Source organism: Vigna umbellata, chromosome 9 (genome assembly GCF_029865625.1).
Source record: "Vigna umbellata cultivar VRB3 chromosome 9, Vumbellata_1.0, whole genome shotgun sequence".
NCBI lineage: Eukaryota > Viridiplantae > Streptophyta > Magnoliopsida > Fabales > Fabaceae > Vigna > Vigna umbellata.
In genome coordinates, this window is record NC_142173.1 from 47,579,422 (window position 1) to 47,592,583 (window position 13,162).

Consider the following 13,162-nt stretch of genomic DNA (forward strand, 5'->3'; position numbering starts at 1 on the left):
CCGTATCAATACGAACGTTCAAATTCATGCACTTTTCATATAATTCTTCTTTTACAGTAACTCATTTTCCAGTATAAACTTTCATGCATTAAATCAATCTTAACATAGTATTTTTCCATACTTCTCATGCTTTTAATCAACATCATATACTAACATTCAAATATCAAAATCATCCACGTACAACGTCACAGACCATTCATACACTCAGCATATAATTCCCAGTACATACATGCAACATTTTCATATATCATCTCAGAATCATAATCCTAAACTCCAAAGTCAAATATCATAAATCATACTTTCAAACATTACGTAACGCGCATGCAGTACAGAGATCATGTGAATTAAATTCTAACAAGCTTCCCTTACCTGGATTGGAAACGTGCTTTCGTTCTTTAAAAGAAAACCAGATCCCAGTATCAACTCTTCTACCCTTTTTCGTTCAAAAACCCAAAAACTCTTCAACTAAAAATTCAGAAAACCAATACTGGTTCAGAGAAGGTGCATGCAGATTTAAAACGAGCTTGCATGTGGAAAATGAAGAGTGGTTGAGGACGTGAAACTTACCCGTTTCAGAATCCAAAACCAATCGGTTTGATGGAAAGCTCACGGTGCAGTGCTGATTATCACGGTGCTGAAACGTGAACGGAGAAAAGGAGGGTGAGTTGCAGAAGAGGGAAGACGGAGAGTTCTAGAGAGAAGGAGGAGAAAAATGAGGGTTTGGTTTTCTGAGGAAGATGAAAGAGCACGCAGAGAAGGGAAGAGTGTTTCAGAAAATTAGTTTCTCTTCCCAAGTCAAACGGACATTCTCTCCTGCGCTGCCACTTGGCTTCCACTATCAAACTCAGAACCTTCCAATTTGACACCTGGCGGTGGCATGCAGAGTGAGGGCGTGTGCTTCTTTAATGGCACAGAACACGTGTCACACGTATTAATGGAAGCAGGGAGGTGACTAAGCAGAATAATTAATGGGGCGTGACAATCCCCCTAACTAAAAAAAATTTTCGTCCTCGAAAATGGAAGACTTACCAGGGAAATAGATGAGGGTATAGGTCCTTCATGGCATCCTCAACTTCCCAAGTAGAATCACCAGTTTTGTCGTCCCACAACACTTTCACCAAACGAACATCCTTCCCTTTGTATAGCCTGGTGCGTTCGTCTTCAATGCGAATTGGCTTCATTTCAAACGTTCGATCTTGGCGAAGTTGAATGTTTTCCAGCTCCAATATGTGCGAGGGATCAGCTACGTACTTCCGAAGTTGCGAGACGTGAAACACTGGATGAAGGTTGGACAACTGTGGAGGTAAAGCCATCTCGTATGCAACTGGTCCAATCTTCCTTGTGATCTGGTACGGCCCTACGAACTTGGGAGATAATTTCTTTGATCTCAATGCTCTTCCTACTCCAGTAGTTGGATGCAGCCTCAAGAAAACGTGATCACCAGCTTTGAACTCCAAAGGTCGTCTCCTCTTATCTGCGTATGATTTCTGCCTGCTTCTGGACGTCCTCAATCTGTCTTGAATTAATTTCACCTTCTCAGTTGTTTGTTGAACAAGCTCCGGTCCTGTTAATATGTTCTCTCCTTCTTGGAACCAGCAAAGAGGTGTGCGGCATTTGCGTCCGTAAAGCGCTTCAAAGGGAGCCATTCCAATGCTTGACTGGAAACTGTTGTTGTAGGTGAACTCAACTAAAGGCAAGACTTCATCCCAAACGCCCATGTGATCAAGTACGCATGTCCTCAACAAGTCCTCTAACGTCTGGATCGTTCTCTCGGATTGACCGTCCGTTTGAGGGTGGTATGCTGAACTCATTTGGAGTTTGCTGCCAAGTTCATTTTGCAAAGACTGCCAAAACCGAGAGGTGAACCTTGTGTCTCGGTCAGAGATGATGCTGGATGGCACTCCATGTAGACGAACGATCTCTTTAATGTAGAGCTTTGCCAAGTTAGTCAATGACATCTTCAGGTTAATGGGCAGAAAATGAGCACTCTTCGTTAAACGATCCACTATCACCCAAATGGAATCGTGATTCTTGAATGTGCGAGGCAAGTGTGTCACAAAATCCATTGAGATGCTGTCCCACTTCCATTCTGGAATCTCCAAAGGTTGAAGTAGTCCACCTGGTCTTTGATATTCAGCTTTAGCACGCTGACATGTTAGACATGATGTTACAAAACGTGCAACATCATTCTTCATTCCTGGCCACCAGAACGATTGCTTTAAATCATGATACATCTTAGTCATGCCAGGGTGCATGCTAAGACGGCTGTGATGACCTTCGGCTAAGATGATTCGCTTCAATTCTCCATCATTTGGAACGCACGTCCTACCCATATAGCGTAGTAGACCGTCCGTCCCAACATTAAACTCCTTTGCCTGATCTGTGCCGAGCGCGCCTCTTATCTTCACTAATTCCTCATCATCCAGTTGCTTCATTCTGATCCGCTCAAACACATCACTGGATATCTTAAGGTTGCAGCATTTGATGCTGTTCGGTTCTATATTAAACTGCAACTTTAAGTCCCTAAAGCTTTCCACTAAGCTTATCTCACGCACCATCATGGACGAGACATGCACCACTTTTCTGCTTAGAGCGTCTGCCACTACGTTTGCTTTACCAGGATGATAAAGCAACTCAAAGTCATAATCCTTAAGAAATTCCAGCCACCTCCTTTGCCTCATATTCAACTCTTTTTGATCAAAGAGATACTTAAGACTCTTATGATCACTGAAGACTTGGAAAACGGATCCATACAAGTAATGTCTCCAAATCTTCAAGGCAAAAACGACCGCTGCCAGCTCTAGGTCGTGTGTTGGATAATTCCTCTCATGTATCTTCAATTGCCGAGAGGCGTAAGCCACTGCCTTCTTCTCTTGCATGAGAACGCACCCCAAACCTTGGTGAGATGCATCACAGTATACTTCAAATGGTTTGGCAGTGTCCGGAATCACCAAAACTGGAGCGCTCGTCAGCTTCTGTTTCAACTCTTGGAAGCTGGATTCACACCTATCGGTCCAAGCAAACGGATGATCCTTCCTGGTCAGCTGTGTTAACGGTGCTACTATCTTAGAGAACCCTTCTATGAAACGCCTGTAGTAGCCCGCCAGTCCAACAAAACTCCTCACTTCCGTGACCGAACGTGGGCTTTCCCACTCTAAGACCGCTCGCACTTTAGCAGGATCAACTGAAATTCCACCAGCTGACACAACGTGTCCCAAGAACTGTACTTCCTTCATCCAGAATTCACATTTAGATAGCTTAGCATACAGTTCTTTTTCCCTCAACACTCCAAGTACTAATCTCAAGTGCTCTTCATGTTCTTCACAGCTCTTGGAGTAGATGAGAATATCATCAATAAACACCACTACAAACTTGTCTAAATATGGCCTGAAGATGCGGTTCATGTAGTCCATGAAAACTGCAGGAGCGTTCGTCACACCGAACGGCATGACCACGTACTCATAATGTCCATAACGTGAACGAAAGGCTGTCTTCTGAATGTCTCCCTCCTTAACCCGAATTTGGTGATAGCCTGATCTCAAATCTATCTTTGAGAAGACGTTCGCTCCATGCAATTGATCCAACAGGTCGTCAATGCGAGGCAGTGGGTATTTGTTCTTGATGGTCAGCTTATTCAATTGACGATAGTCAATACATAGCCGTGAGCTGCCATCCTTTTTCTTTACTAACAGTACAGGCGCTCCCCAAGGTGACACACTTGGACGGATGAACTTCTTGTCCATCAATTCTTCAATTTGCTTCTTAAGTTCAACCAATTCAGCAGGTGCCATCCTGTATGGTTGAACGGATATGGGAGCTGCGGTTGTTACCAGATCAATTGTAAACTCAACTTCACGAACGGGTGGTAATCCAGGCACCTCATCAGGGAAAACGTCTAGATATTCACCTACTACTGAACTTGCTTCTCTCCAATTAGACTGCGTTCGTTCAGAACCTTCAGATTCATTATCCACGTGAGTCATGATCAAAAAGCAACTGGCTCCTTCCATTATATCTTCTTTCCACTGGCCGAGTGTCACACCCAACTTCTCTTCATATTCTTCAGGAAAAATCAATTCCTTTGCTCCACAATCAATGAGTATGTGATTGGTAGTAAGCCAATCCATCCCCAGAATCACTTCTAAGTCCTTGAGAGGCAAACATATGAGGTTCACCTTATACCTACGCCCTTCAATCTCAAGAGGACATCTAACACATACGGTAGACGTTCTCACCTCACCAGCAGCTGGTGTAGACACCACCAAATCAAACTGCATCTCGCGCTCCACTATCCCCAACTTATCAACGCACGCCTTCGAGATGAAGGAGTGTGTCGCCCCCGAGTCAAACAACACACAACAATTTATTCCATACAGCAAGCATGTGCCAGTGACGAGCGTACCTGAGCTCGCTGCTTCTGCACCAGTGATCGCATAAACACGCCCAACAGCTTGGGCTCGTCCACCACCTCTAGTCTGATTTCTTCCAGTGTTGGGTGGCCTCATCACTGCACGTCCACCCATATTGCATTCACTCTCTAGATGTCCAGTTCTTCTACACCGATTACAATACTTTCCTCCAACCAATTGCGGGCATGATGATCTGAAATGAGGTCCTCCACACTGAAAACATCTAACCGGCCCCTGTTGGTTTGACTGTCCAGCAACTACCATAGCTTGTGAACCACTTGACTGAGCTGGACGAGCGTACGGGGTCCTGTTACGATTCAAATTGGTCCTTGTCAGAACTGGTCCTCTTGATACTTGTTGCTTCTTCTGTTGTTCCGCCTCAGCCATATTTTTCTCTAATACTTTAGCCCTCTCCACCATGGCTGGAAACGTCCGAATGCACAAGCTAGAGATCAACACCTTGAGATCACTTCTCAGCCCGTTTTCAAACTTCCTACACTGCCACTCTTCACTAGTAGCCATTGTATAGAACCTCACTAGATGTTTGAACTTGTTTGTATATTCTGAAACCGACATCCCTCCCTGTACCAGTTGAAGAAATTCCACCTCTTTAGCAAAACGAACGCTATCTGGAAAGTATTCTTCATAGAACTTCCCTCTGAACACTTCCCAGGTAATAGGACGTTGAGCGTCCGTCAGTATAGCCTTAGCGCTCGCCCACCAGTGGCTTGCTTCTCCAGTAAGCAAATACTCCGTGAAAGCCAAGCGATTCTCATCTGGACATCTTTTAGCATTGTAAATTCGTTCCATATCCTGCAGCCACTGGTCTGCCTCATCCGGAAGGCCCTTCCCACTAAACTTGGCCGGATGGTGTTGAAGAAAGCTCTCTAAACTCCATTCAGTATGATGAACAGCATTGGAAGAGGACGCTCCTGGCGTGCCTCTGGTGGCGGCAATTAATTCCATCAATTGTCTTTGAGTGGCTTCAGAGTTGGCGCGTGCGGCCTCCAAACTCTGTAGAGCAGCAGCGTTCTGCTCCATGAGGGTAGTATTTTGCTGTTGCAGCCTCTCAATCACTGTCTCCAACAACCTAGTGTGATTAGGTGCATCAGACTCGTTTGGTTGTGGGGGAGGAGGTAATCTAGGCGCCATCGTTTTCTGGATCAGAGAAAACGAACGTTAGTCATGTCTAAGAGTTAAAACAGTAACTCATTAAACATTAAAAAAGCACACAGCAAAATGCAATGCACTCATAACCTACAGCGTCCTTAAGAGAACAAAACTGCTCTGATACCAATAATGTAACATCCCAGAAATATACAGTCATCAACTATATACTTAGAATAATCACATTAATCAATATGGCAAAACAGTTTAATAATACAGTAAGCAGATTGAATAAATGGCCGAACGGCCTTTCATTTAAAACAACGAGCGTTTACAAAACAAGGAGGACGAACGGTTTACAAGAATTGACCGAACGTTCCAATATATATATACAGCAACAAAAGAGCGCTCGCTCACAGACGCTCGCTACTCTAATCAAACTAACTAAATAACCGAACGCCTCACTGTTCGGCCTTCACCTCAACTTCTACTAAATTTTCTTCAGTAACGAGTTCCTCTTCAAGAGTTTGCTCCAGAGACGCATCTCCCTCTGCTCACATCCACACGGATGATCATTGCATTTGACAAGACGGATATACATAGACAAGACAACACGAAGGAAATGCAAGGGTAAGCTTATTGAATTTAATTCAAGTCAAACATACAATTTATACTTATCAATCATATCAAATACATCACAACACATGCATCCAATACATACATTAACTCAAATCAAACTTCCTGATACTAGACAGACTGTCCGGACTGTATGAAACCTGTGTAGCTAAGGCGTCCATGCACTCAGGTGGGGTAACTGGAATGCTCATCAGTATCCACCTGAGGTTAGTCTTTTTGCCAAGTTACAGTTATGGTCTAGACCTCCTGCCATTCCCACGCATGACCTACTCCTCTCTACTTGAGAACGAGCACTCACGGAATATCAGGATGGATCACCATCTAAGCTTACCACGTTCATACTACAAATATCAATATCCAGTCAAGAGTCGTTCCACCCTGGAACGCTCGTTCAAATTCCAAAATCATAATATCATATCATATATGGTTCGCACAATTTATACTTCCCTCAACATCACATTTTCATTCTTAATTACACTTCCATAAAAAGACGAACGTTATTTCACTGTTTGGACGAACGCTATTTAAGATCAGAACGAACGCTATTTAAAGACCAACGCTCGACAGAAGACGAACGCTATTAAGGATGTACGCTCGACAAGGGTCGAACACTATCAAATACAAACGCTCGACAAAAGAACGAGCGCTATCACGAACGGACGCTCGACATAAGGTCGAACGCTACCACAGGCGAACGCTCGACATAAGAACGAACGCTATCAAGAACGGACGTTCGACATAAGGTCGAACGCCACCAAAGACGAACGCTCGACAAAAGAAAGAGCGCTACTAATCGTTTGCCTTTTTGAACGAACGTTCGGTCTAAGACCGAACGCCACTTAGGACGTACGTTTTTAGATCGAGACTCTTGGCTGAATTCAAAATCATAGAAATTGGGATTTATATAAGATGAGATATTTAAAGTTTATGTTTCAATAATTTGACTAAAAGTTCACGGGGATATTATCAAAATTCTCAATTCTCACACAACACTCGTGATGTTTACGTCTGGCCGAAAGCACAACGTAAAAATATATTAGAGGGCGTTCGTTCTCAAAGGGAGTCCTTTCCAAATGAAAGGGTCCGACTAATACAAGAATTTACTGATAATACCGAACGGTCAATGACCGTATCAATACGAACGTTCAAATTCATGCACTTTTCATATAATTCTTCTTTTACAGTAACTCATTTTCCAGTATAAACTTTCATGCATTAAATCAATCTTAACATAGTATTTTTCCATACTTCTCATGCTTTTAATCAACATCATATACTAACATTCAAATATCAAAATCATCCACGTACAACGTCACAGACCATTCATACACTCAGCATATAATTCCCAGTACATACATGCAACATTTTCATATATCATCTCAGAATCATAATCCTAAACTCCAAAGTCAAATATCATAAATCATACTTTCAAACATTACGTAACGCGCATGCAGTACAGAGATCATGTGAATTAAATTCTAACAAGCTTCCCTTACCTGGATTGGAAACGTGCTTTCGTTCTTTAAAAGAAAACCAGATCCCAGTATCAACTCTTCTACCCTTTTTCGTTCAAAAACCCAAAAACTCTTCAACTAAAAATTCAGAAAACCAATACTGGTTCAGAGAAGGTGCATGCAGATTTAAAACGAGCTTGCATGTGGAAAATGAAGAGTGGTTGAGGACGTGAAACTTACCCGTTTCAGAATCCAAAACCAATCGGTTTGATGGAAAGCTCACGGTGCAGTGCTGATTATCACGGTGCTGAAACGTGAACGGAGAAAAGGAGGGTGAGTTGCAGAAGAGGGAAGACGGAGAGTTCTAGAGAGAAGGAGGAGAAAAATGAGGGTTTGGTTTTCTGAGGAAGATGAAAGAGCACGCAGAGAAGGGAAGAGTGTTTCAGAAAATTAGTTTCTCTTCCCAAGTCAAACGGACATTCTCTCCTGCGCTGCCACTTGGCTTCCACTATCAAACTCAGAACCTTCCAATTTGACACCTGGCGGTGGCATGCAGAGTGAGGGCGTGTGCTTCTTTAATGGCACAGAACACGTGTCACACGTATTAATGGAAGCAGGGAGGTGACTAAGCAGAATAATTAATGGGGCGTGACAATCCCCCTAACTAAAAAAAATTTTCGTCCTCGAAAATGGAAGACTTACCAGGGAAATAGATGAGGTATAGGTCCTTCATGGCATCCTCAACTTCCCAAGTAGAATCACCAGTTTTGTCGTCCCACAACACTTTCACCAAACGAACATCCTTCCCTTTGTATAGCCTGGTGCGTTCGTCTTCAATGCGAATTGGCTTCATTTCAAACGTTCGATCTTGGCGAAGTTGAATGTTTTCCAGCTCCAATATGTGCGAGGGATCAGCTACGTACTTCCGAAGTTGCGAGACGTGAAACACTGGATGAAGGTTGGAAACTGTGGAGGTAAAGCCATCTCGTATGCAACTGGTCCAATCTTCCTTGTGATCTGGTACGGCCCTACGAACTTGGGAGATAATTTCTTTGATCTCAATGCTCTTCCTACTCCAGTAGTTGGATGCAGCCTCAAGAAAACGTGATCACCAGCTTTGAACTCCAAAGGTCGTCTCCTTTATCTGCGTATGATTTCTGCCTGCTTCTGGACGTCCTCAATCTGTCTTGAATTAATTTCACCTTCTCAGTTGTTTGTTGAACAAGCTCCGGTCCTGTTAATATGTTCTCTCCTTCTTGGAACCAGCAAAGAGGTGTGCGGCATTTGCGTCCGTAAAGCGCTTCAAAGGGAGCCATTCCAATGCTTGACTGGAAACTGTTGTTGTAGGTGAACTCAACTAAAGGCAAGACTTCATCCCAAACGCCCATGTGATCAAGTACGCATGTCCTCAACAAGTCCTCTAACGTCTGGATCGTTCTCTCGGATTGACCGTCCGTTTGAGGGTGGTATGCTGAACTCATTTGGAGTTTGCTGCCAAGTTCATTTTGCAAGACTGCCAAAACCGAGAGGTGAACCTTGTGTCTCGGTCAGAGATGATGCTGGATGGCACTCCATGTAGACGAACGATCTCTTTAATGTAGAGCTTTGCCAAGTTAGTCAATGACATCTTCAGTTAATGGGCAGAAAATGAGCACTCTTCGTTAAACGATCCACTATCACCCAAATGGAATCGTGATTCTTGAATGTGCGAGGCAAGTGTGTCACAAAATCCATTGAGATGCTGTCCCACTTCCATTCTGGAATCTCCAAAGGTGAAGTAGTCCACCTGGTCTTTGATATTCAGCTTTAGCACGCTGACATGTTAGACATGATGTTACAAAAACGTGCAACATCATTCTTCATTCCTGGCCACCAGAACGATGCTTTAAATCATGATACATCTTAGTCATGCCAGGGTGCATGCTAAGACGGCTGTGATGACCTTCGGCTAAGATGATTCGCTTCAATTCTCCATCATTTGGAACGCACGTCCTACCCATATAGCGTAGTAGACCGTCCGTCCCAACATTAAACTCCTTTGCCTGATCTGTGCCGAGCGCGCCTCTTATCTTCACTAATTCCTCATCATCCAGTTGCTTCATTCTGATCCGCTCAAACACATCACTGGATATCTTAAGGTTGCAGCATTTGATGCTGTTCGGTTCTATATTAAACTGCAACTTTAAGTCCCTAAAGCTTTCCACTAAGCTTATCTCACGCACCATCATGGACGAGACATGCACCACTTTTCTGCTTAGAGCGTCTGCCACTACGTTTGCTTTACCAGGATGATAAAGCAACTCAAAGTCATAATCCTTAAGAAATTCCAGCCACCTCCTTTGCCTCATATTCAACTCTTTTTGATCAAAGAGATACTTAAGACTCTTATGATCACTGAAGACTTGGAAAACGGATCCATACAAGTAATGTCTCCAAATCTTCAAGGCAAAAACGACCGCTGCCAGCTCTAGGTCGTGTGTTGGATAATTCCTCTCATGTATCTTCAATTGCCGAGAGGCGTAAGCCACTGCCTTCTTCTCTTGCATGAGAACGCACCCCAAACCTTGGTGAGATGCATCACAGTATACTTCAAATGGTTTGGCAGTGTCCGGAATCACCAAAACTGGAGCGCTCGTCAGCTTCTGTTTCAACTCTTGGAAGCTGGATTCACACCTATCGGTCCAAGCAAACGGATGATCCTTCCTGGTCAGCTGTGTTAACGGTGCTACTATCTTAGAGAACCCTTCTATGAAACGCCTGTAGTAGCCCGCCAGTCCAACAAAACTCCTCACTTCCGTGACCGAACGTGGGCTTTCCCACTCTAAGACCGCTCGCACTTTAGCAGGATCAACTGAAATTCCACCAGCTGACACAACGTGTCCCAAGAACTGTACTTCCTTCATCCAGAATTCACATTTAGATAGCTTAGCATACAGTTCTTTTTCCCTCAACACTCCAAGTACTAATCTCAAGTGCTCTTCATGTTCTTCACAGCTCTTGGAGTAGATGAGAATATCATCAATAAACACCACTACAAACTTGTCTAAATATGGCCTGAAGATGCGGTTCATGTAGTCCATGAAAACTGCAGGAGCGTTCGTCACACCGAACGGCATGACCACGTACTCATAATGTCCATAACGTGAACGAAAGGCTGTCTTCTGAATGTCTCCCTCCTTAACCCGAATTTGGTGATAGCCTGATCTCAAATCTATCTTTGAGAAGACGTTCGCTCCATGCAATTGATCCAACAGGTCGTCAATGCGAGGCAGTGGGTATTTGTTCTTGATGGTCAGCTTATTCAATTGACGATAGTCAATACATAGCCGTGAGCTGCCATCCTTTTTCTTTACTAACAGTACAGGCGCTCCCCAAGGTGACACACTTGGACGGATGAACTTCTTGTCCATCAATTCTTCAATTTGCTTCTTAAGTTCAACCAATTCAGCAGGTGCCATCCTGTATGGTTGAACGGATATGGGAGCTGCGGTTGTTACCAGATCAATTGTAAACTCAACTTCACGAACGGGTGGTAATCCAGGCACCTCATCAGGGAAAACGTCTAGATATTCACCTACTACTGAACTTGCTTCTCTCCAATTAGACTGCGTTCGTTCAGAACCTTCAGATTCATTATCCACGTGAGTCATGATCAAAAAGCAACTGGCTCCTTCCATTATATCTTCTTTCCACTGGCCGAGTGTCACACCCAACTTCTCTTCATATTCTTCAGGAAAAATCAATTCCTTTGCTCCACAATCAATGAGTATGTGATTGGTAGTAAGCCAATCCATCCCCAGAATCACTTCTAAGTCCTTGAGAGGCAAACATATGAGGTTCACCTTATACCTACGCCCTTCAATCTCAAGAGGACATCTAACACATACGGTAGACGTTCTCACCTCACCAGCAGCTGGTGTAGACACCACCAAATCAAACTGCATCTCGCGCTCCACTATCCCCAACTTATCAACGCACGCCTTCGAGATGAAGGAGTGTGTCGCCCCCGAGTCAAACAACACACAACAATTTATTCCATACAGCAAGCATGTGCCAGTGACGAGCGTACCTGAGCTCGCTGCTTCTGCACCAGTGATCGCATAAACACGCCCAACAGCTTGGGCTCGTCCACCACCTCTAGTCTGATTTCTTCCAGTGTTGGGTGGCCTCATCACTGCACGTCCACCCATATTGCATTCACTCTCTAGATGTCCAGTTCTTCTACACCGATTACAATACTTTCCTCCAACCAATTGCGGGCATGATGATCTGAAATGAGGTCCTCCACACTGAAAACATCTAACCGGCCCCTGTTGGTTTGACTGTCCAGCAACTACCATAGCTTGTGAACCACTTGACTGAGCTGGACGAGCGTACGGGGTCCTGTTACGATTCAAATTGGTCCTTGTCAGAACTGGTCCTCTTGATACTTGTTGCTTCTTCTGTTGTTCCGCCTCAGCCATATTTTTCTCTAATACTTTAGCCCTCTCCACCATGGCTGGAAACGTCCGAATGCACAAGCTAGAGATCAACACCTTGAGATCACTTCTCAGCCCGTTTTCAAACTTCCTACACTGCCACTCTTCACTAGTAGCCATTGTATAGAACCTCACTAGATGTTTGAACTTGTTTGTATATTCTGAAACCGACATCCCTCCCTGTACCAGTTGAAGAAATTCCACCTCTTTAGCAAAACGAACGCTATCTGGAAAGTATTCTTCATAGAACTTCCCTCTGAACACTTCCCAGGTAATAGGACGTTGAGCGTCCGTCAGTATAGCCTTAGCGCTCGCCCACCAGTGGCTTGCTTCTCCAGTAAGCAAATACTCCGTGAAAGCCAAGCGATTCTCATCTGGACATCTTTTAGCATTGTAAATTCGTTCCATATCCTGCAGCCACTGGTCTGCCTCATCCGGAAGGCCCTTCCCACTAAACTTGGCCGGATGGTGTTGAAGAAAGCTCTCTAAACTCCATTCAGTATGATGAACAGCATTGGAAGAGGACGCTCCTGGCGTGCCTCTGGTGGCGGCAATTAATTCCATCAATTGTCTTTGAGTGGCTTCAGAGTTGGCGCGTGCGGCCTCCAAACTCTGTAGAGCAGCAGCGTTCTGCTCCATGAGGGTAGTATTTTGCTGTTGCAGCCTCTCAATCACTGTCTCCAACAACCTAGTGTGATTAGGTGCATCAGACTCGTTTGGTTGTGGGGGAGGAGGTAATCTAGGCGCCATCGTTTTCTGGATCAGAGAAAACGAACGTTAGTCATGTCTAAGAGTTAAAACAGTAACTCATTAAACATTAAAAAAGCACACAGCAAAATGCAATGCACTCATAACCTACAGCGTCCTTAAGAGAACAAAACTGCTCTGATACCAATAATGTAACATCCCAGAAATATACAGTCATCAACTATATACTTAGAATAATCACATTAATCAATATGGCAAAACAGTTTAATAATACAGTAAGCAGATTGAATAAATGGCCGAACGGCCTTTCATTTAAAACAACGAGCGTTTACAAAACAAGGAGGACGAACGGTTTACAAGAATTGACCGA

At 43.9% G+C, this 13,162-nt stretch overlaps 1 protein-coding gene across 1 annotated transcript; it reads right to left on the reverse strand.

Annotated features, from left to right (window-relative positions):
* Nucleotides 1-8,123: 8,123 nt before the first annotated feature.
* Nucleotides 8,124-8,922, reverse strand: LOC148193721 (uncharacterized). The gene is made up of 3 exons (XM_088099496.1): nucleotides 8,809-8,922; nucleotides 8,309-8,699; nucleotides 8,124-8,179 (listed from the first exon to the last, which is right to left on the reverse strand). The coding sequence occupies exons 1-3, from the start codon at nucleotides 8,920-8,922 to the stop codon at nucleotides 8,124-8,126; spliced, it is 561 nt and encodes a 186-aa protein (XP_087955622.1).
* Nucleotides 8,923-13,162: the final 4,240 nt, after the last annotated feature.

Bases quoted from the DNA above. Each gene is read 5' to 3' on its own strand.
- LOC148193721 (XM_088099496.1), bottom strand. From the start codon at position 8,922: ATGGCTCCCTTTGAAGCGCTTTACGGACGCAAATGCCGCACACCTCTT. The intron at 8,700-8,808 runs GTGAAATTAATT...CGTTTTCTTGAG, and splicing joins TTCAACAAACAACTGAGAAG to GCTGCATCCAACTACTGGAG. The intron at 8,180-8,308 runs GTAAGTCTTCCA...GTGCCATTAAAG, and splicing joins ATACCTCATCTATTTCCCTG to AAGCACACGCCCTCACTCTG.